Here is a 25,429-nt window from a genome sequence, read left to right on the forward strand (position 1 = left end):
AAATTGCAAAATAATAAAAGTGCATCTTATACAATTACTTACAATGGCTGCTTATACTTAAAAACGAAAAACTTGTATCAATGTTTTAATAAATTAAGTTTATACCACATATATTGTATAAAAATTTTCAAAATGGAACACTTATATATCATAATTAATCAAATGTTTAGTGAATTGTCAGGCCGCGCTTTGAGAAAGAAGTTAATGATACAACAAAACCAAGAGTTCAGAAAAGCGAGGAAAATGTATACCACCACATACAGTTGTTCGTTAAGATTGTGTAGCATGTGTTCTTTTAAAAGATAAATAATTCCATTTTAAGTACAATAACAATTTGTATATATATATATTTAAAAAAAAAAAAAATAAAAAGAAATAACGATGTGAGCGAGGGAACCGGTAAAGATGAGACTACAGGCTAAAACCAGTAAGAAACCACTATATTATTCATGACTTGTAAAGATAGAAAAATCACAGCAATAATTAGAAACTCAGCACAAATGTTATTATTACAACAATTTTTTGGGTTTATATAATAAATATAAATTATATCTATATGAATATATATATATATTAAATTAATATAAATACATATATATAAATATAAATATACAATTATGAACGAATTATGAGAGTAAACATTGTTTTTTTTTTTTTTACAGATATTGAAGTTATACACCGAAAAAAACCGGTTTCAAAATTAAATATATAAATTATTTAAACATCATAAACGGACGGTCAACTTGAAAAATGCTGGCAATAGTGATCTCTAGAAATTTCAGTTTGATACTTGTCGCTTAGATGGTTTGATGATCTAAGAAACATTAATATCTTAAAGTTTCCATAATTGCCAGCAATCGACATGTTAAATAATCTATTGTACTATAACTTACTTCCAAAATGTATTTATATATATATATATTTTTATATACACATATATATAAATATTTTTATTTAATAACTCTATATAATAATAGTTATAAACATTCAATAATAATTAATAGACTAATAAAGAAAAAAAAATGTGTTTATTTATTCTTATTCAAGACTTTTGTTTTTAAAGAACAGGTATACAAAAAAAAAAAAAATATTAACGAAAAAACAAAGAGCGTGTCGTGAGAGCGCAGTTGTGGGGCAGGTGGAAGATGAAGGGGGCGCAGTTTCTCGCGGATGTGTAAATGTTTGTTTTGCTTTATTAAAAATTATTATAGTTTTTTTTTAAATTTGTTTATATTAAATATTTTAGTAAAAGAGTTAGTTGTCTCCAGTGGCTTCCTGGGGCTCATCGTTGTCTTGCGTATCAGACGTCCATAAAGTCAAGTTGTCACGTAACAATTGCATGATGAGCGTTGAGTCCTTGTAGCTGTCCTCGTTTAATGTATCCAGCTCAGCAATAGCATCATCAAAAGCCTACAAAAATCAAAGTATGAGTATTTGAATTGTAATAAATTTGTATATTATTTCAAAAATAAACAAGTACAAAGCATTAGTTAAGTTTGATATTTAAATCTCCATCAAGAATATAACGATAAGTATAATAAATATATCCTTGGGGGTTATTCAGCAACGGTGAATTAGTCAATATCTCTAATTGTTATAAGTTACCTTACAATAGAAATTGTATCTATATAACTTTAGAGAATCATTTGACAATACATTTTTAATAATATCATTATTTTTCTGAAGTCTCGTGCAAATAATTATGACAGAACCCATGCATGTCTAATTTCAGTAACATTGAAAATAGATTTTCAAATGGTTAACCCATAAATTTAGTTCACAGACAATATTATTATAAGAATGTAAAGCTTCTCAAATATAAAAAAACATTTGTTTAAATAATTAGAGATGTTGACAGATTTTGTTATATTACCATGAATTTTTACAACTACTTATAAATTATTTTAACCTATTCAAACAAAAAGCAGACAATAATTATTTTTGCCTTTGTTCATTCAAATCAGTTTATAAATTACACAACTGTGATCAAAAGTTCAAAAATGTTGGGTTAGATATTAAAGAAGCTAGAAAATCAAACTCATTAAAACAGTGGCAGGTCATGGAAATGTCTGATATTTTAAAACAATATACAAAAATTATTGATTTAAAATGAATGAGAATATTCAACAAAATACAATTTATTTTCTAGGCTTTTTAATTGCTACTTGATAAATAAGCAATCATTAAAGTAAGTTCACTTATTATTACAGACTGCCACTGAAAATATTCAAACAACAATTTCTGGATTCTTTGGGGAAAGTAGGGGTACCTGTTTAGCCAAATGGCAAGCACGAGCTGGGGAGTTAATGATTTCATAATAGAAAACCGAAAAGTTCAACGCCAATCCAAGTCTAATAGGATGAGTAGGTTGCATTTTTGACTTGGCGATATCAAACGCCTCCTGATATGCTTTTTGTGAATCGTCCACCACCCCTAAATACCAATAATAAAAACAAGAGTTAAACTTTGTGAAATAAATACCTGTTTCGCTAGTTGGCAAGCTTTATCTGGTGAGTTTAGTATCTCGTAGAAAAATACGGAGAAATTTAACGCCAGACCCAATCGGATTGGATGTGTTGGTTGCATTTTTGCTTTACTGATTTCGAATGCATCCTGGTATGCTAGTTGAGAATCATCAACCACAGCTATGTTTATCATAAAAAATAGTTTTAAATGACAAAATAAAAAAACACTGTGTATTTGGACAATAAAAAATTAGCGTTACACAACAAAAGCAAATATATTATATTAAAATAATGTTAATCCTAAATACATATTAACTATTTATTTTATAGTTAAAACTCTGTGTCTAATTTATTTAATCAGTAAATTAATATGTTCCTTAAATAACTTCAGAAGAACAAAAGTTAACTATCTTAATAGAATTTGATACTAAAAAGTACAATATTAAAATCAGTTGGTTAAAATTAAATGGTTTATGCAATTCAATTTATTATGTCAAGATTAATTGAAAATATTTTAATAAAATAATAAATAATTTTAAAAGTGCAGTCATACTTATATTTCAAGGGACAAGGACAGAAAGTAAATATGAAAACATAACCTCAACTTACATTAGTGTAAAATAAATTTATCATCAGTTTAAGGATATCATTATCCTCACACAATCTCAGAAGAACGAAAGTTATATTAATAAAACATCATTTGATGAAATATTATGTACACTGTAGGGTACTAATTAATTCAAATTAAATTTCAATATTCGATAAAGTTCATAACAATATAACTAAAAGTACTTTACATTTCAAATGTAGATTTTATCATCAGGTGTAAAAAAATTATCTTCACTCAAAATCAGAAGAACGAAAGTTATATTAATCAAACATCATCATTTGAATATTTAATGAAATACTAATTTTCAAATTTTGACACAAATTATAAGTTCAATATTAATTAAAATGTAGTTTTATTTTTAAGTTAATTTTTAACTGTCAAAGTTTCAAAATGTACAAATAATTTAATAAATAATAGATTTCATGTATCATCAGTTATAAAAAAAATGTTCTTCACTTTAAGTCAGTAGAACGAAAGTTATATTAAAAAAACATCATTTGATCAAATATAATGATTAATGGTGCAAAATAGATAATGTAACTTGATTAAATTTCAATTACTAAGTTCAAATTCAATTTTAATAAAAATGAAGGTTTATATAATATATTTATAAAATTAATTCAAAATCAATACAGTTTCAATATGTCAAGTATTCAGCATAATATTATACATAATTAGTTGTTAATTTGTATCATCAGCTATAAAAAAATGTTCCTCATACAAACTCAGAAGAACGAAAGTTATATTATAAACATCATATGATTTTACAACCAAACTGTTAGCGATCCTTAAAACACTATGAAACCAATGCAAATATTACGCCAAATCAAATCTATTAAAAACATACACAAAAAATGTTTTAGAATGTATCCCCAAAATACTGATTAATACCCAAGCACTGATTAAAGAAATGTATTTTCTGTTAAGTTTCTCTAAACATGGAGATTTTTAACTTAATATCAACTATAATTATTAAGAGTCATATAATATGGTATTACATAAGGTAATAACTAATAGTTCAATTAATACGGATCAGAGAAATTAGGAACGCATATTGTGTTTTTAACATTCTTCATTTATGACATCATGCATGAAAATATTTTTAAAAGCAGTGTGTGATAGTAGTTACAAATGTTAAATTATTTACTTACTCTAATCTTAAAAATATAATTTAAAATACTGAATTTGTTTACAGTAATAAAATTAGTTATTTCAAATACTAATCAGTAAACCTAACTTTGAAATGCTAGATGTTAGTGGCAGAAAAATAGACGTATTAAAATTCTGCAATAAAATCTATTTCACAATCTTAAAAAACAATATAACACATTATATACAGTAAATATATAATAAGATATAATATTATATTAACAATGGATTTTTTTTTAATCCTAAGTAATTATGTGAAATTCAAATGTTTGGAATTAATTTAAATTTAAAATGAATAGTTCAAGTTGGAAGTAACTATTACATAGAATAATAAACTTACCATTTCTAGTTTCTCCAGTAGCTACTTCAGCCAGGTACCTATAATAATCACCCTTCATTTTAAGGTAGAAGACTTTGCTTTCAGCATTACTTGCTTTGGGGATTAGGTATTTATCCAAAAGGTTCTGCAAGACAAATATTAAAAACCAATAATAATTAATATTTGTAATAAAAGTACAATGAATTTAACACTTAATAATAAATCTATCTATCAAAAATGTAAATTTAAAATGGTTTACATGTCAAAATAATTACAACATATATTTATTTGTATATATAACTTAAAGGAATCGTAAGCTGGATTTGGTGTCTATCAAACTCAAAATAAGAATTAAAAGAGTTCTACTTCCATTTCTAGCGCATCAATCAATTAATTAAATATGAATAATAAAATTAAAAATTCCTATTTTTTTCCATTCACTTTTGTATGACTTATATTATAGTGTTTGAATTGGGAGTGGAATGGAGCACCCTTTCTTTTTTTTTTTAAATATTTTACTGTTCTTCTTCTATTTTTTTCTAATCAATAAAAAATTTAAGTAAGCATATTTTTTTTTATTTATACATTTACCCAACTTTTTCTAATTTGAGCCCGGTTTATGTAGATAAAATAGAAAATTTCCACATTTAGTAAAGTAGAGATTATGCAAATTAAAATCTACTTTCAGAATACAAATTAGATCAATCAGATTACAATAAATCATCGCATTCATTTAATGAATAATTTATAAATGCATAAAAAACAAGTTACCTATAATTAATTTTTGTTTTGAAAACATACATAACAATAATAATACAGTGATTATATAATACATACCAATACGTCGTAGCAGATGTCCCTAAGTTCCTTTTCAACCTTCTCTCGATATTCTCTTGCCATTTGTTGTTTCTTCTCAGAACCTTCTGTTTTTTGCTCAATTGAAGAGATGACTCGCCACGATGACCGCCGAGCCCCTACAACATTTTTGTAGGCTACCGAAAGCAGATTGCGCTCTTCATTAGATAGTTCCACGCCAGTTTCGGTAACAGATTTCATTGAGCTAGCCATGTCGTCGTACCGTTCCGCCTGCTCGGCCAGCTTGGCTCTCTGAACCGAGTCCTCTTTATCTCCAGACATTTGATATTTAACTTGACCAACAGACTAATTTAACCTTTACAAACAAACAATATTTAAAATGTATAAATACTTAATTTATCCAAAACTAATAAAACTTGGTTAATTAATTTATAATATTATATATTTTATTTAATGTTGTAAACATTGAATATCATGTACTTGAAGTAAAAATGACCGTTGTCTATTATAACATTTTTTTAGTAAGACAAATATAGTAATGATTGAAGTCACAACCCTACATCTCAACAGATTATGTGATAATATTGAATACATATATAATATTTAATTCATAAAACAGTCCTTAAACAATGAATGTTTGATTTTCTCACGTTTACATTCAGATAATTATTAAATCGACATAAAGGTTAACTGTTTTGATTATTATAATATTGAATAATAGGTACTAGGTTAAAACGAACCAATCTCACAAGGCGTTCTGCTTACGGTTTATAATAACCTATACCTATAAGGTGGATTTCAAAGCTTAAATTTGGCGATAAACTCAAATTTTGAAATAACGATCAGACGAATTTACAATTCGTTACATGAACACGTAAAACTGTGATACCATCGTCGGCAAACATAGTATTTCGTTCAACTTCGGATTTATATATAGATTTTAAAAAACGCGTCACAGCAAATCGGGGCGGTAACCGGATATTTCTAATCGACATTTCATTTCTTTAACCGTCATAACAAACGGGTCTGAACACAGTCAGCCGCTGTAAAATAACAAATCTCTATATTTGGAAACCCATAGGAATGGAGAAACATCGAAACCGTTGCCTACTAGCCGTGCACGGAAATTGTGGCCGGGGCTGAATTAGCGTCCGATCAATTATTCCGTCTACGACGTAACAACGCCGCCTAACAAGGCGCGCCTCCGCTCACGGTGCGGACGGGCATTGTTTGTTGAGACGATTTACCCGCGCGCAACACGGATTCCACCTGGTTACCTACCAGTCAAAAAATGTAAGCGGCGACGTATGTACGAGCGCGTGCGAGTGACACACAGTCGTGGAATGCGTTTGCCGCATTGTGTCCCCCACCCGCCCGCGTAACAACACCGTAACCACCGCCACCCCACAAAAGGTGTGTTCGGGTAAAAACCATGCGGCGACGGACTTTTGAGAGCGATAAAAAAATGGTGAAAGATTCAAATGTATTACGCGTCGTTACGGACAGACGGTTGGGCTCCTCCGTCTAATCCCAGCCAGCTGGGGAATGCGCCCGCGATAAAAATAGATTATAGATCGCACACCGGCTGGCCAGCCGGCCCCCGTGCGCTGACGACCACGGCGGAACCGCTGTCGTATACCGTACTATAACTCACCTATAATGGACGTGGACACGGCCGATGTGATAGAAATTTTGTGCTACGGCTAAGGAGACGGACGACGACTGTTGTACGCGGTCACTGTTAACACTGCCGGTACGCGACGACGGAAGAGGGCGGTACGCGAGTCGAGAAAAAAAATTGGTTCTCGGTAAAATTTTCTTTATTTATATATATATACATATATAACACAATACGCGTGTTAAAAAATTATTAGTACGGAGCAACTGCGTATAATATGTATGTACGTGCGAGCGTGTTCGTATGTGTGCTCGTGTGTATCTGTGAGTAGCAAGTACGCGCGCGCGCGGGCGCGTGTTCCACAGCCGGACGAGATTGAAAAACACGAGACGGAGTGCGCTATAGAAGGGTGACTACGGTGGAGTGGTGTGATGACGGTGTTCAGTGAAACGGGGGTCGAGCGAGCGGCGGACGCTGCGTCCTACCCCCACCACACAATGCGCGCGGCGGCACAATCGCGCGCCGCTATCGATTGTGAGCGCGAAGACACTGATTTGCGTTTGAATAATTTTGGCGCGATGCATTTTGGTAAAAGCGTGCTTGCGGGACGTTATCGAATTTCGACGTCCATTACGACACATGTGGGCTGCTGTACGGCAATATATTATTTTAAATAATATTATATTGTATCGGTAGAATCGCTTGAGCAAGGCAACGGCCAACGATACTAATAAAATAATATGCTCCATCAGGACAACACGCATATTATTGTGCGTCATCTCGCTCCCCAGTCGACGATATTCCGGTTATGGTCACTGCGGCGCGCGACGACGTCACTGACGACGGTTGTCGCTATTATCACCGATTTTTACATAAATTACGTAACATAATCGGTTGGAAACATAATGTTCCCAACCGATACGAAACGTCCAGTTCTCGGTGACACAAGACGTAATTTTTAAGTAGTGGGGTGGTCGAGTGGGGATCCGGGAGCTGATAGCTGGATGTGAAAGAAATATGATACGGGAATTATGGGAACGTCACTGTGCAGTGTGCACAGCAATAGTGTGTACATGTTATATTTTGTGTATCGATGTATAATATTTTATTATTATTCAGAGGTAATAATAACATGATATAACACATTATATCGACATGATTTATAGTATACACTATACATACACGGACGTAAAATTGTCGTGCGCGTGCGTGTGTAATATAAAAATACGCGAGCTGTAGAGAGGCGCGCATGCGTATTGCTGGGCGTATGTGAGAGAGCACAAGGTTCGATCGATAGGTATGTGCGCGCGCGCACGCGTGTTTGTGTGCGTGGACGTCGGCCCCCGGGATTGCCGCCGCTGCACCACCGCTCGAACGTGACAGGCGCAAGGCGAGCGGAGAAGGAACGAGCACGCCGGATGGCTTGCAGATGAGATATGGCAACAGCGGTTTTGTTTTCGTCATGGATTTAACGTCCACTGCCATCACACATTACACATACACGGCAAACCGGACGACCGGCAGCGGCTATATATATTATTATTATTACAACACGTAAATTGCGGTAGCGGCGGCGACGTCAGGCCGAGCGCGCGCGATCGGAATCGGAAATAAGTGTCCACCGCCCATCATCCTTGTGAACATAATATAACACATTAACACATCGTACCCCGTGGTTGGGTTTCCAAAGGGGGCATATAATATACTAAAATCTTACGCTTTAGATTACTAAAAATCGCTACCTAGATTTCCAAATCTATGTATCTATCCCCACATCCAGTCATTACGTCTAGAACGTCGCACAAAATTATATACATGTCGAAACGAGGAATAACGACGATGGCGTAATATAATAATATAATGTATGAAAATATCATCTGAAGAGTAGGTAATCACGAGCGAAAAACAGTTGTAAACTTGTAACGGAAATACTCGAGACAATATGTGTAACTTGAACGGTACATGGATGGATATTATTCCTAGGAATTAAACCCGCATCTACCTACTTGAACAGATAACATTAACAAGGTCAATGTCTTTTTATGGCCATGCAATAGATGGAATTTTGGGAACGCCGCCACAGTCACCTCTTTAATAAAACGCTAAACGGTCTTAGGTACATAAAATCGTTGATTATAAATTATAATGTTACTTTAGCCAAGTTGACATCGGAGTAAATAGTTAAATATTTTAAAATAAACGCGCTATCTCCTCACAAAATGTTAGTAGAACTAAAAACCTATAAGGGTACAACAATTTAAACAAATATTTCTTTTATAAACTCCTGTGATCAATGAAAGCTTTTTGGTTAATTGTATTGATATTTCCATAATGATTTCACTAAAAAATGAAAACGATTAATAATGCTTAGGTAATTTTAATTCATTACACTATTAACTATTTAAAAGTTTCGAATTTTTCATTAATTACAAAGCATACAACTTGAAATGGATAGGTCAATATTTGACATTACAACAAAATGTTATAACTTATAAACCTTTGAATTTTTTTATAAATTAATAAATTTATAAAAAAAAATGTAGTTATAGTAGCTATAACAAGGTTAAATAAGAAAAATGTTATTTGCCCACCAAAACATTTGGCAGCAAATAAATCCAATATTTATCCATATAAATAAACAATAAAATACAGATATTTTATAAAACGAAAGACACAAAAAGTACAAATATAATTTCTTTTATAATTTATGATATAGAAGAGATTAACATAAACAGTATCAATTAGTGTACTTAAAATTTTAGTTTACACATAAATTTGATATATAATTTTCTTTTTAAAATTTTAAATAATTGTATGATAATTTATTTTAAATTATTTAAATATAGTAACATAGTAGTTAACTATATACAAAATCCATGTTCATCTAATTATCCGAATATAAAATATATTTCTTTTATAAGAGAATAAGAATACTTGATATATATATTATATGAACTAGGAAGTAAATGATAAATGTCATATGCCATATATTATGTGTTTCATGTAATCAGGCTCCACTTGTAGTATCATATCTATGCCCAGTTCTAAAAACTATTTTAATGAATACCTATTGACCCTTAACAGTAAACTATGTCCACACATACATATTGTAATAATTTAAGCAAAATAACTAGGCAAAGCAATATTGTACAATTTAATGAGGTTACATCACAATATTGGTAGGTCATTAATTTATAATATATTTAATTAGATACTTTTACTGACACTTTTTCAGTTGTCAAGAAAATTTATAAGGTCAACTGTGTTAATATAAAATTAAAAATGTTAGTTCAACCTAGGATCTAAAATATAAATTAATAACTGATAAAAGCGTTTGAGACACTTCATCGTAAACAATGAATAATAGTATATTAGTCTCCAATAATTTAAAAATCTCAAAAATTGTATTAGGTGCCTATTTTAATTTAATTTCTTAATAACCTTATCCAATAATTTATGAAAGCTATAAGTAAGTACCCGCTTGCAAAATTTTATATATAGGCTATAAATACAAAATATAAACATACCTATTAGCACTGATGAAATTATAAAAACAAATTAATGTTTTACATTTTTAACAATATTATTAAGACAGCAACATTTTAAATAAAAATGTAAACATACTTTAACCAGTGGTCGGGACGCTACTAGTTTTTTGTAGCGCGCTACAGCTATTCCCCCCCAAAAAAAAGTCGGTATCGCTACTTTTTTTAAATGTAGCACGCTGCTTCTAATATTATTGTCAAGTGTAGCCCAAAACTTTTTCGCTATATTTTTAAAAATGTTATTATTGAAAACTAATTTTTGTAGTTTGTACTGTTAGACATTTAGTCACTGGACAGGACCCAGGACAAAAACTTCACTAATACACTCATCATTATCATAATATAAATAAACAAATATAATCATAATTGATATTTTAATAATCACCAATTAGATTGTAGGTAGCGACAAAATAATGATAATTTTCGCTACGCTAACTGGAAATCTTTAGCGCGCTCTAGTATTTTGCTATCTAAGGCATAATGTAGCAACGTTACGTCAATTGCTACAAATAAAGTAGCGTCGCTACAATTAGCGCGATACTCCCGACCACTGCCTTTAACCATGTCGTTTATAATAAATACTAATTAAAACATTTAGGTAAGTTTGTGTGATGAACAAATGTATGGGATATTAAGAAGGTATAAATTTATAATGTATTAACGCAGTTTTAAGTTAGAAATTAATAATTATTGCTCTTAATCTAAAAAAGGTTCCCAATTAAAATAATGTGTTGACACAGAAATTGTGTCATGTTGTTGTTTGTTATAGGTATCTACATCACTATTAACACTAATAACTTCTAAACCTGATGTTTGAATCATAAAGTGGGTACACACTGGAGCATTTAGGTGTAATGTAACGCCGTAATCTAACCGTAATGCTCAAGTGTGTATGGTGTTACTGTAACATTTGTGTGTGCTCGGCTCGCGACGCCATCGATTCAATTAAGGTAATGTGAATTAATATAAATATAAGTATACTCTAGTTAAAAAATTGAAAAACGTGTCAAAAAGTGCTGACAGAAACATACCAATTACATGAAAAATGTATAGTATACAAAACAGAATATATTAATTGATAATAGGTCAGTGTCAGACATGTTTAAACATAAAGTCTAATTACATTCAAGTCAGAAATATCGATAGGTAGGTAGGTGGATGGGTGTGAACGTTCGACAGACGTCAACAGTTGTAAATCCTAGCATAATTAAATCCTTAATACTGTATCTACCTGAAATATATCTCATCATGATCCGAGGGCCAACTAACCTACCAGTTCAACAGTTGTAGACACTAGATACCACGAGGGCGACTATGCAACAGATTTTTTACATGTTCACGTTTTATTATATTGGATAATTATACTATTTCACGCAAGATCGATTTCATAAGCGGTTTCATCATACCTGTACGGCAAATGTTCGCCAAAGGCGTTCCAAATTGACAGCGGCGGGCGTCTTATTTCAGACGAATCTTCCAATAAGTGGATTGTCTGGCCGAATTCACTGTGCCTCACGAATACCGTTAAGCGGACGACTGCTCTGCTGCTATGACTGTTGTTGATACCGAATCAGCGACCCCATGAAACAATCGTAATCGCTTGTAAGAGTTGGTTACAAGTGTTATGGTTATACGATACTAATTATTAGAAATTACGTATTTACGGCAGCCCGGTATTCGGTAATGCGGCAAGTTTGAGTGAATGTAAAATGTAAGTGTATGAGTGCGTGTATGTGCGCGCGTGTTTATGTGTGTAGGATGTAATAGAAAAATTATAAAGAAAAGAAAAAAATCAATCAAACCTGCTGTTTTAAGTATGCGTGACCGGAAACGTGATGCGTTTTTGGAGGAAAACTATTCAGTATTCACTTGGCAGCCATGTTTGATACGGTCATGTAGAACCGGCGTTGCGCGCGCGAGGGCAGCACTTGTCCGGCGGCGGTGTTGAGTCACTCGACCGCAACTAACCTGCGCTATACATGATCGCCAACGTGACGCCAAAAGTGTGTTTTTTACCTTAGATCGAAATATTATTATTATATTGTTATTATTGTAGATGTTCTAAGGTTTGTACCATTGTATAAGGGAACGGAAACATCGGAACCCGGAGTATGATAACGGATCAGTGATAAAATAATGTAAAGTGACATGCAACCACAGATAATATATACAAATACTGTTAGCTACTATTAGCCGACTGCTATAAATTATAAAAGTCCATACCATAACCAGTGACACGGTTAGGTTTCCTTTTATTTAATTTTCCAAATATCTAACTTTTAAAGATATTTTAAAATTTTAAAATTTTTTCAAAAATGTATAGAAAAACTATTTATTTAATAATATTTATGTGGTATATTTTAGCATATTTTTAATAAAACAAATGCATATTTCATCATTTTTTATTTCATATAAATCATAGCCCTATTTATAATACAGAACAACTAAATTATGAAGATATAATAAATGATTTTGCGTCTAAAAAAGCTAGAAAAATTAAAAAAATTATAACTGACAATATTTTAATTTAACAATGTATTATGTATTTTAAATATTATAAACTGTTCAGCACATTCATTTTTTTAATTTTTAATCTGTAATTAATTTAGAATGGGGATGTAATGTATAAGATAAGAATGAGGTCCACATTTATTACTTGCTCCTGGGCCCAAAAAACCAAGCGCTGGCACTACGTGGAATTACTGTTATCACGTATAAAATAAATTATGAAGTGCGAGCTACATAGATAATAAAGGGTAAATGGACATTTCTCCCCCACGACTGTATTTGTCAAGTAGGACATTCCCCCCCACCGATATATTTTTGATGCGGATATTTTCCCCCCATTTTTTTTTTTAAATTTATTATTGACTAATAATATTGAATTTAATAATATTATATTATTTAATATTTTTTTAAATAAAATATAAAATATATAAAATTATTTTTATTTTCATAAATATATAATAGATTATAAAATATGTATATTGTGTTTGATCAACTGAACTACTTGAAAAAATACAAATTTAAAAAAATGTATAAATAATAATTAATAAAAATGGCTAAAAATGCCGACAAAAATGATACATTTTGTAAAAAAACATTTGATTTCTGATTCTTTTAATATTTTAGCCTTTGTTTATATTTCTTTTTTATTGTTAAAACTGTACCAGTTTAGATATTTAACAATTTAATAATTGCTTGTAAATTTGTTTCAAGGAGTTCAGTTGATTAAAACTATTTATCTATAATTTATTATATTAATAAAAATATTAGACAATAGGCAAAAAAATAATTTCATATTAAATAGTAAACTTTAAAAAAAAATGGGGGGTCTGCATCAAAAATATATCGAGGGGAAATGTCCTTCTACATCGAAAACAGTCGGGGGAAGGGTATGGTCGAATTGTACCTATTTTAGTCGAACTACACTTGGGCTCAAAAAAGGTAGGTAGGTATTTCAACAAAGAGTCATGCATTTGAAGGGATTAAACGTTTATAAGACACTCATTTCCCTTCCCACTTACAGGCTTAGGACTGACAATGATTTTAATCATTGGCAAAGTTAAAAATTATTGTTTTATACATACCATGTTCCATTATGTTAATATAATATTATATATTATATATATATTAAATCAATAAATCATCAAATATTATTATTGTCATTATTAAAACTTTTTTTTTTTAAACTAATTTTGATAATTTTTGGAGTTATAATATATATTATATAATTTTTATTCTTTTTTTAATCGTCAAATATTATTATAGTAATAAACGTGAACGTCCATAGTGACCTTAAATTTTAACTCTTTATTTTGAACCAGTGCAGTTCGACCACTACCTGATTTTTACCCGAGTGCAGTTCGACCATTAGCTTTTTTGAACCCAAGTGCAATTCGATCATTTTTTTTAGGTAATAAGTACAATTCGACTATCCCGGGGAGGGGGAAATGTGCAAATGCGCAATTCATAATAAACATATGAATAGGTCATAACGTTCTTATCAGCCGTAAGGGGTCCAATTGATGTTAAATTAGTATACCTATATATGGCTATATCAAGTATCGACTATCAAAATAAAAGGGTTTCATTTCCTTTCCCTCCAGGATCGTGGCCTCAATTATATTTAACATATGCGTGGCCTATCCATATCCTTATTATCTATGGCGAGCTGGGATGTAATGGTAATTACTTTATGCACAGATTAAAATATAATACAGATAACAGGTTACAAACTAATAAGACTGTATGTCAATGTCAAACACAAATTTGTACTTTTACATATATCTGCAATGTGGTGTCGAATATCCTCTCTGAACATGGACCAATTATTGTCCTACTCATATTTTGATTTATATCAATCTGCCTTGGTTGTACACATGTACCCACGGGCTTAGCCCCCCTCCTGACTAAGATTTAGCCCCCCCACCAAAAAAATATCCCTTATTGATTTAGATATAAGCCCCTATAGGTTATTTTAAATAAATAGTTTTGTTAGCTCCCTCAGAATTTTAACCCTAGTTGCACCTATGCCACGGACCACAATGTAGAGACACAGACACAGACTAATATAGATTATATTATAGTAAAAATCTAAAAATATTGATAACGTAATAAGAACATTTGCACTAACGAAAAAGCGCAGAAAATTATTGTAATATTCTAGTTCTTTACTATTATTTTCATGTAGGTATTATAAAATATAAATTTTATAAATATATTATTTTTGACTTTTGTATTGTATTATAATTTAGAACCACCTTTTTATATCTCTTGTGAAAATTAAATCAGTCATTGAAAACTAAAACAAAATAAATATACCTACTGCAAATATACGTATAAAAAATAAATAATAAATATGTATAATCCCTTCTTAAAATGATTTAAATATTTCAGGTAAATTGTTTGATTGAATATAAATTTGAATGCAACAAATAAAAATAACAATTAATAAGAAAAATTAGTTCTAAAATCCTGCGTACGCCACTGCTAATAAGTAACTGGTTGTAACCATGAACTATAAGATCTAATTTATCTTAGTTCATGGCTGTAACTTTGTAAGTAATAACTACTAACAGCTTCTCAGTTTTGAGTTTTGTGAACACGATTCTATGTTGTTATTGTGGTTCATCATTGATAACAAAGTCGTAAAAACCCGCAAAAATGCTAAACCCAGATTCCATAATACGTAGAAATAAGTACGTAATAGGCCAGAGGCCTATAGTCTATAGGTACTCTATACCCTACAGATCACGGCATAATAATTGTTCTACTAGGTAATAGCATTGATTATAAATACTAGTATTATAGTATTTATAATCAATTGTTTAAATGGTTACATCTTTATTACAGCAGCAGCAGCTTAATATCCATAGGATTTTATACCACTTAGTTAGCCTATCACCTAGGAAAAAAAATCTCCAAAGCTGTACCTATCTGTTGAATATGAATCTCGGAAAAAAAGAACAATTTTTTAAAATTTAAAATATATTAATTGAATTTGAAAATTAAAAAAAAAATTAAGGTGTACCAATTATCAATAGTATGGGAAAATGCTAGGAAAATTAATTTTGGTATTTCCAATAATATGGTTTATTGAGTGGTTTGAGAAAAAAACATATATTATGAATATTGTAGAAGAAAAGTTAATCTGTGCCTGTATAAAAGTAATTGTTTGATATTTTAATTACTAGACTCAATGAGTAAAATATCAAGTTTTAGAGGTAAATATTGGACTTTTAAAATAAAATATCGAAAATCTATTCATATACGTCATGATAAATTTCTTCTCTTCAATAAGTCATGTAACAAGTGTTCATACTATGTTGGATTCAGTGTTTCACTAAAATTTGTAAGTAGTATGTAAAGACTAAAGTTATCACTTAACTACGCACACATTTTACGACGCGCATACACACACATTGCCTATATTGAACTCCTTAAAAACGTATTACTTGTATTTAAATCCCCCCGACTACCCCCTCCCAATGATTCGGCCCTGATTATATGGATTTTTTTATATTAAAAAATACAATACTTACATAGTTACATACCTATCTATATTAAATATAATTAATTCTAAAAATAAAAAAAAATGATATAATTTTATACTATTTTACATTTTTGACAAATTACATTGTATGCCACTTGCCCACTTATATTTTATATGAATTATAATTATTGTATTTATTATTTTATTATAAATATTATTAATATTATTATTTATACATTTACCTCCCCTATCTTACGAGTTGGTATTATAATCGTTTATATATTAATAAATAATGGCGACTGGTGCATTCTAGATAGTTTTTTTTTGGTTGGGGGGGGGGGTTGGTATAAAAAAGGTACTTTTAAGGGGAACCGATAAATGCACGTCTGTACATCGTAAGGTATGTGTTAGGTTTAGAGCAGGCACGGATATTATATTTTGAAAAGTGTGATGATGCCATACATTTCGACATTTAGTAACATACTTCAATTTCAACTTCTATTATTATAAATTAATTTTTTTTTAAACTCTTATTATATGTAAATAAAAGTCCCCAATGATTTGACTTATTATATTTTTGCAGGTTTGCAGTGCTCCTGCCACTTACCGGGGATAAATAATAATAATTTAATATTAATAATTTTTTTTGTGATAATCAACCAACTTCAAAATTTTTAAAAATTGTTCTTTTTTGGTTGTTCATTTTTTTCCTTGGTCTTTTTTACTGATTACCATCAAATACAGTTGTCAAAATAATATTTAATAATAATAATAAAAAAAAAATCGGGTAAGTAGATGTCGTTCTGATAGTTTACTGTACAGTAGGTTACAAGTGCAGGGCCATTGTATAATAGATGGTATTAAATTTGAATTCAGTGATATAATATCATTGTATACGAAAAATGATTCTGATCGGTAACAAAAACTGTATTTTTATATTTTTGAGATATTTAGGTAACAGAATAACCTACTGACGTGTGGAACCTTGTTTTAAATTTTCAATCCTTGGCTATAAAAGTAGAACATTTTTTACATTTTTAGCTACAAAATCATTTTAGATTCTGAGCGGAGCAATAATGTATTAACTATACAATGATGTGTGTTTAAAAAAAAAATTTTTTTTTGTTTGTCTGTCACCACCGTTTGGGACAGAAAAACTACTTCGATTTTCTTCAACAGAATCTTGTTCGATGGGAAAGTGAATCTAGTTGGAGCATTAGGGAGGTTAAAATTCCTAGAAGTTTTTAAAAGCACCGTTAAAAACGAAAGAAAAATTAAGGAAAAACCAAAGAAAAATTTTACTGATGACCCAGAAAAAGTAAATTTCCTATGTTAAAATATGAATGAAACATGCAATAAAAAGAAAAAACAGGCTCCCGGTGAATGGTGTCGTTACCTATCGCGTTTCCGTGGTACTATCAAACATTTTTCTATGATCAAAGTGCCCGCTGCTGTCGAAATTGGCACCTGGAGGCCGGAATATTTACAAAATATACATAATGTAATTTAATTACAAATGGTATCTCCAAGGTGTATCTATCTTCTTATCGTCTCCTTATCTTCTCTACATCAGCAGCAAGCTGATAGTACTATCTTAAATTGTGAATCCAACCCATAGACCTATAAACTGGACAGCGCATTCCACTCCACCTTGCCATTAATGCACGGGAATTATATAAGAGAAAGAAAAAAGAAAGAACGAAGAGAGAAAAGAGAGAAAGAACATAAAGGGGGTAAACATACGTCTATGGAATCTAATACTGTATTTCCCCCACGTTCTCTTTTCTCTTTTACTCTATATCGTACCCCTGACCTCTCTCTATGCGCTGTCCATTAGTTTATAGGTTTATGATCCAACCCATAGATAGTATATAACCTATAGTATATTGTATACATCTATTCTCGATGAACCAACATAGATAATAAAGATCTTTATGACTTTATTATCCATGGAATCCACGATTTAATATAGTATTTAAGATAGTACTATCTTAGTTCATGATGAAATCCAATTATAGATTTTGTTAACAATTGATAACACCGAACCTGATAAGAACATCTCAGACGTCGTGTGACGATAGCTGCAGCTGCAGTTGTCGGTCCGCGGGGTTGGCTGTACTGCAATTATGGACGCGTGGCGCCATCATTTTCCAGTGGAAAACTACAGCACTACACTTGTATCGCACATTCGCACCATATCTCGTGATTGGTGATTCGGTATTATTTTTTTTTCTTAATTCCAAACACGTTTTTTTCTGTCTACGTCGATTCGTTCCTCAATGCAGTGATTGGGTTTTCGCATTTTCATCTGTGTACGTAATACGGGACGCGTAGGTACTGACAAACGGCCTTAGATATGTCCAATAATGCGGCGCCGGACTCTTGGGAGGAAGACGAATTAACAGATTCGAGTGCCGCTGATTTGCAGCAGAAACTCATCAAACTAAACGTAAACGCGGTAGAGTTTATTCCGTCGTTCACCTCGTTTTCGTCCAAGTCCGACGACGTTGACGGTGGTCCTGAAGATGAGACTGCCGGCGGTGGTGACAAGAAAACGACCAGTAAGTGGTACCGGTTTTAAGGTTATGACGTGTCCTAATTTATTGGGCCTGTTTGTCCGATGTTTGTAGACGTGGACGGCATAGGAGACCCGTTGGCTGGTGACACCGGCGGAGGGGCTTCAGCTGCTGTGCTTGACTCGTGGGAGGATGGTGCTTCCAGTACTCCCGAGGACGGAACTGCCAAACCCATTATCGAGATTGATGATGATATCGACATTGACATTGATGTGGACGGTGATGAAGAAAAACCTAAACCCATTGCTAAAAAGGCTATTGAAGAATCTGAGCCAAAACCCAAAAAAGAGCATATCAACATAGTCATTATTGGACACGTAGGTAAGACTCGGAACAATTAAAAATATTGGCTAAAAAAAATGTGTTGTGTGTATGTACTTACTATGTATGTGTTATGTAGAAGTATGAATTATACAATCTAAATTTAATATTTATTTCTGACTTTAAAATCATATATTTTGGTTAATATCTCAGCTGAATTTTTTGTAAAATATTGTGGCTATAGGTAAGTACAGATTATTTAATTTTGAATGGAGTCAAATTTATATGATAGTTATTTGTAAATGGCAATTCAAACATCTAGTTTCTGTAAAAAATTTGCCAAGTGCTGAAATAGTTTTTTTTTTTAAATTCCATAAGTTTTATTTTTTGTATTTAACTCCTTTCATAAATAATGCATTTAGCTGGTAGATACATTTATTAAATTATAAATACATTTAACCTAGGTTAATTTTATAACATTTGTTATTAGTCCAGAACACAACAATTGGTTTTTGACTATGTAGGTATAGTATAACTAAAATGATTTAATATATCTATCAGGTAATACTTCTTAAACAATACATTTTGTTTATTAACCAAAGGTTCTTACATTCTATTTTAATTGATTGCATTATATTTGAAATTTATTTTGTATCTTTTTTTTACTACCTATCAATTAAAATTAAATACATAATAGGTATACATAATATATTTGTATTACAATTTCTTTCATACCATCATTCCACTTGAACTATTATATACAATTATTAAAACTAAATTTTTTTAATATCGTAGCTATAGTAGGTACTACCCTACCTAGTTTAAATTAAATACATTAATATTATTAGTACCTAATGGTTGCTATTGAGGGTCAATTAAATTGGCAAGTTTAAATATTATAAACTATTTAGTAATTTTATAATCTGCTTGATTTCTATTAAATTTTTTTGTTAATGTGTCATCTTTAAAAAAAAATTCATTTCTGGCTGACATGTTCTTCCAATATAATGCATTTGTAGTTTAAAATGATATTGTGTGTCTCATTATGTTGCTTAGTATATATTTGTGCAACCGTAATTTATTCTTAACCTTACATAAAAATAGTTTCAGTAGGTGCCTATATACCTACAGTATAAGATAAATTATTTAAATTTAAATCAATACATTTTATAAATTGATGATTTATACTAGTAACTATATTTATAGCTACTGACTTTCCAATTGATTTACTTACTGTATATAGATTTTTTTGTAATACTAATATTAGTTGTACATTTGTACATGAATCATTTTTATATGTATCATACCTATTTTTAAATTCAAAAAATAATATTAAGATAACTGAAGATAAACTTTTAAAATATATATGTGAATTATATTTTTATTGTAAATACCTTTAAAAAGTAATAATTAATATGTAAAATACCGTGGTGTAGCTGTAATAATTTATATCTATTTATTTATTTATTTAGATGCTGGAAAATCAACAATTGGTGGTCAAATAATGGCACTTACTGGTATGGTCGATAAAAGAACTCTAGATAAATATGAAAAAGAAGCAAAAGAAAGAAGCAGAGAATCCTGGTACTTATCATGGGCTTTAGATACTAATCAAGAAGGTATTTGATAAGTGATAATTATGAAGACATTAATAGTTTCATATTTTACTAGATAAACTACTAAAATATTAATAATAATTTTTAATTTTTAGAAAGAGAAAAAGGCAAAACGGTTGAAGTTGGCAGAGCATATTTTGAAACCGAGAGAAAGCATTTTACTATATTGGACGCACCTGGTCATAAAAGTTTTGTACCCAACATGATTGGTGGAACTGCTCAAGCTGATTTAGCTGTTTTGGTAGGTTTTAATTAATAATAATAAATACCAATTTATAAAAATGTTATTGTATATTTACATTAGTTACTAATATTGAAACTAAATTACTATTAGTTCTACATTTTAGTAATAAGTAATAGTATAGTAAAGTTTATAACCTTTTTAAGATGAATCACAATTTTCTTCAAGAGTTGGTGTAAGATATTAACTTTTCACCTAATTGTAGTTTTTATTATTGCAATAACAAAACATTAAGAGTACTGTTTGAAGGAATTAATTTCAATTTATATTAAATGATAGATTTCACTGTTTAAAATTAAAATAGCTTTATTTTTCATATTGAATACCAGATATCAATCCGCCCAGCTCCCGACTCACAAATCAGCATATAATAAACTTGCTAATTCATTGAAAAAGGTTCTAGCCAAACATAAAACAAATGAATTCGAACAAAAATTACAAAAAATATGTAAAGATGGTAGCCTTTGGAAAGAAACCAAGTGAATGCTAAAATACAAAACTCTGTCATGCCCTCTAAAAAATGCAGACTATACTTAAGCTATCACAGCATTATTCCGCAACACTTAGAAAATATTAAAAGATATCTAAACTCTCCACTACCACATGTTTGCCCTGTAACACCTGTCAAAGTTATAGACAAGAATATGTTTTATTCAAAAAACCCATGTTTTTTTAATCCTTATCCTTTATGCTTATTGTACAAAATTGCATTGATTGTGTGTGTGCATTTGTGAAATAAAAAAAAAATCTTGAATACCAAATTATGTAATCTTAAAATTAATTTGTAATTTTTGTGATTAGGTTATTTCTGCTCGTAAAGGTGAATTCGAAACTGGATTTGATCGAGGTGGACAAACCCGAGAACATGCTATGTTAGCAAAAACAGCAGGTGTAAAACACATGCTGGTGTTAATAAATAAAATGGATGACTCGACCGTCCTGTGGTCAAAAGCAAGATATGAAGAATGTAGGGACAAAATTTTACCTTACCTGAAAAAGCTTGGGTTTAATGTAGCTAAAGACTTAACATTTATGCCTGTGTCTGGTCAAACTGGTTTAGGACTAAAAGACCAGGTTGAAGAATCTATATGCCCTTGGTATAGGTAAGGGCTTTAATATATCTTTTTTCGTCTAGAAGAATTATACTACTTTTATTTTTATTTTTCAGAGGGCCAGCTTTTATTCCATTTATTGACAATTTACCTTTATTAAATCGTAGTTCAGATGGCCCTTTTATAATGCCTGTTGTAGAAAAATATAAAGACATGGGAACTGTACTCATGGGAAAAGTAGAATCAGGCGAAGCAAGAAAAACACAAACTCTAGTGTTAATGCCAAATAGAGTATGTTTTATACTTCAGTATAAATTATCACATTTCCTATTCCTACAGTACTAATGTATACTATTTGTAGACAACTGTTATTGTTGATCAATTGTGGTCAGATGATGAAGAAGTTACCTCGGTTGGACCAGGTGAAAATATCAAAGTTAAACTAAAAGGAGTCGAAGAAGAAGATGTCTCTCCTGGTTTTATTTTATGTGATCCAATTAATCCAGTTAAAACTTGTCGTATATTTGATGGACAGGTATAAAAAATTTGAATATATAAATGTATAGAATGTATTTTAAAGGTGGATATTTTTAATTTTAGGTTGTCATATTAGAGCATAAAAGTATTATTTGTGCTGGATATTCAGCAGTTATGCATATCCATTGTGTTGCTGAAGTAGTAGAAGTTAAGGTAAATTAAAATAGATAATCAAAACATTAGTTGTCTTGTAAATTTATTTTTAATACTGGCATGCTATATGTTTTTGTTTTGGTTTATTTTTTTCAGGCGTTAATATGCTTAGTTGATAGAAAAACTGGATTGAAATCAAATATGAGGCCAAGATTTGTTAAGCAAGATCAAGTAGTCATAATGAGGCTTGAATGTTCTGGTGTTGTCTGCCTTGAAGAATTCAAACTTTTCCCACAAATGGGTAGATTCACACTTAGAGATGAAGGTTTGTACTTTGTTTAATTATTTAGACATTCTATTCGTTATTGGTTTGAAATTTTCACTAAAGATTTAAAATAAAATATGTTACATAATATTGGTACTATCAAAAATGAAAATAATCTATTGTGTGTACTATTTATGTATTCCAGACAATAATAATGCTTATTAGTTATTACTAGGGCAGTGAAGTTATTGCATTTAAAAAACTCATTAAATTGAATGCATTATTGCATTAAAATATGTTAAAAATTGTACTTATAAATTATAAATTGCATCGAAAAAATGTAATTATAATCAATAAAATCATACATATTAATAAATAATAATAATAAAAATTAAATATTAATATTGCTTACATTATTGCATCAAATGATTTTTTAAGTTTTCTTAACGACCTTAATAATTGCTCTATAGAAATATTAATAAAATAATAAGTATTACAACAAATATAGAAATTTGTTCACTGCTACGTTTACTTACTTTTATTTTATATATTAAGTTATATAATCTTAAATGTAAACAAAAAATAGTTATAATTGCAGTAAAATTAAAAAAATCTCCAAAATTGTATTTATTGCAATATAATTTTTTTTTGTTGAAACATATTTTGATCTCACTCAGCTATAGATATAAGCATTTACAAAAAACATGCAAATGCAACAACTTAATTGCCCTAGTTATTACACTCTCTAAGATAGAAATAATTGACTAAATGTTATTTACTTAATTTCAAATAACTTTGGAAAAAAATCCCCAAGAAAACACGTAGCAGTTCATACATGTGCTGTACTGTTGTCTCCGTCTTACAAACGCGTAACATACCAAATTTACGCTCAGAAATTCAAGTTTTACGCCGTTAGCTTAAAAATTAAAGTGAATCGACCTATTATATAACTTGATGGTAAGAACATTGTCTGTGTTTTGTTGTATTTTTTTTTTACGATAATTCAGTTTTTAAATGAGTTATAGAGAGTATAATAAATGTAAATTATAAATGCTTATAACTAACTTAAAAACTGAATTATCGTAAAAAAACTTCCAACAAAACACAGATAATATTAATGTTCTTACCATCAAGTTTCATAATAGATCGGTTCACTCTAATTTTTAAGCTAACAACTTAAAACTTGAATTTCTGAGCGTAAATTTGGCATGTCACGCGTTTGTAAGACAGAGGCAACACATGTGGATGTGGCATTTTCTTAATTAAATATTTAAAAAAGTAGTTAGTAATCAGATAAAACTAGTTTGTATTTACAATTATTGGTTTATAGTCTTCCGATAGGCATTGTTGCCTACAATACTGTAATCTCAGCTACAAAGCTACAAATTTATTATTGTTTATAACTTGTTATTGACAGTTGAATTTATTTTTTCAGGTAAAACTATTGCTATTGGCAAAGTGTTGAAAATAATTGAATAGATGAGCTTATTTATGTTGAAACCTAGTAAGTTGAAAACGTTGGGCGACATATATATATATTTTATAACTTAATTTTTTTCATTTATTTTTTATGATAAAAAAAAAAAAATGTTGAACTCAAAAAAAAAATATGCTGATCCTTTTATTATATAAGAAATCTAATATTTATATAGCCACATTTAACGGACACTTGTTATTGTTGATTGATAGTTAATGTGTGCCTTATTATACCAGGCAGTTTTTTTTTTTTTTTTTTACATAGCTTGTACATGTTAAATAATTACATAGACTATGTAAGAGAAAAAAATGTTACTAATAATTATATTTATCTCTAAATCATTGAACTGCCATCTATGTCCTTGTAAAAGTTTTACAATTTTTGTCTGATTACAATTACAACAGTAACAACATTACTAAAAGCACTTGGCTTGCTCACGGTTATGGGTTATACTTTTTGTATTCTTATGTGTAAATGTCACAATTATACACATTAAGTTATATACATTTGTGTCACAAACAATTCATGTCTTACTGGACTTACATATACTCTAGACTTGAAGAATTGTCTGGCTATGCTATCTGATGTGCGACTTTCATATTTAAATATGTTTTGTTGTTAAAGAAAAAATTCCAACTGTTAAATTTAATTAAACATGTGATCATTAATAATTACTAAATATGTCCATTAAGACTTATATAATAAACTCTATACATAATTTGTTAAATTTCAATAATTTGTGTATAATAAGCAAACAATAGTTATCGAATCAGTTAAAAAATAAGATTAAATAT

General features: G+C 30.1%; 2 protein-coding genes across 5 annotated transcripts; one reads left to right on the forward strand and one right to left on the reverse strand.

Moving 5' to 3' along the window:
- Positions 1–419: 419 nt before the first annotated feature.
- Positions 420–12,485, reverse strand: LOC132943525 (14-3-3 protein zeta). 4 transcript variants are annotated; one of them, XM_061012561.1, is made up of 6 exons: positions 12,325–12,485; positions 11,929–12,075; positions 5,381–5,714; positions 4,565–4,688; positions 2,270–2,433; positions 420–1,410 (listed from the first exon to the last, which is right to left on the reverse strand). In XM_061012561.1, exons 3-6 carry the CDS (start codon positions 5,678–5,680, stop codon positions 1,255–1,257), a joined length of 744 nt encoding a protein of 247 aa, XP_060868544.1. In that variant the 5' UTR covers positions 5,681–5,714; positions 11,929–12,075; positions 12,325–12,485; the 3' UTR covers positions 420–1,254. The 4 variants fall into 4 exon arrangements, with proteins under 4 accessions (XP_060868544.1, XP_060868543.1, XP_060868546.1 ...); XM_061012560.1 differs by lacking the exon at positions 2,270–2,433 and adding an exon at positions 2,482–2,645 and having other exon boundaries at positions 12,325–12,484; XM_061012563.1 differs by lacking the exons at positions 2,270–2,433; positions 12,325–12,485 and adding exons at positions 2,482–2,645; positions 12,179–12,318.
- Positions 12,486–18,699: 6,214 nt separating this feature from the next.
- LOC132943524 (eukaryotic peptide chain release factor GTP-binding subunit ERF3A) lies at positions 18,700–24,976 on the forward strand. The gene is made up of 10 exons (XM_061012559.1): positions 18,700–19,078; positions 19,148–19,414; positions 20,827–20,973; positions 21,066–21,211; positions 22,013–22,314; positions 22,380–22,554; positions 22,625–22,798; positions 22,864–22,953; positions 23,050–23,218; positions 24,594–24,976. Exons 1-10 carry the CDS (start codon positions 18,874–18,876, stop codon positions 24,635–24,637), a joined length of 1,719 nt encoding a protein of 572 aa, XP_060868542.1. The 5' UTR covers positions 18,700–18,873; the 3' UTR covers positions 24,638–24,976.
- Positions 24,977–25,429: the final 453 nt, after the last annotated feature.

The sequence above is a fragment of the Metopolophium dirhodum genome, chromosome 4 (assembly GCF_019925205.1).
Source record: "Metopolophium dirhodum isolate CAU chromosome 4, ASM1992520v1, whole genome shotgun sequence".
In the NCBI taxonomy this organism is placed as follows: Eukaryota; Metazoa; Arthropoda; class Insecta; order Hemiptera; family Aphididae; genus Metopolophium; species Metopolophium dirhodum.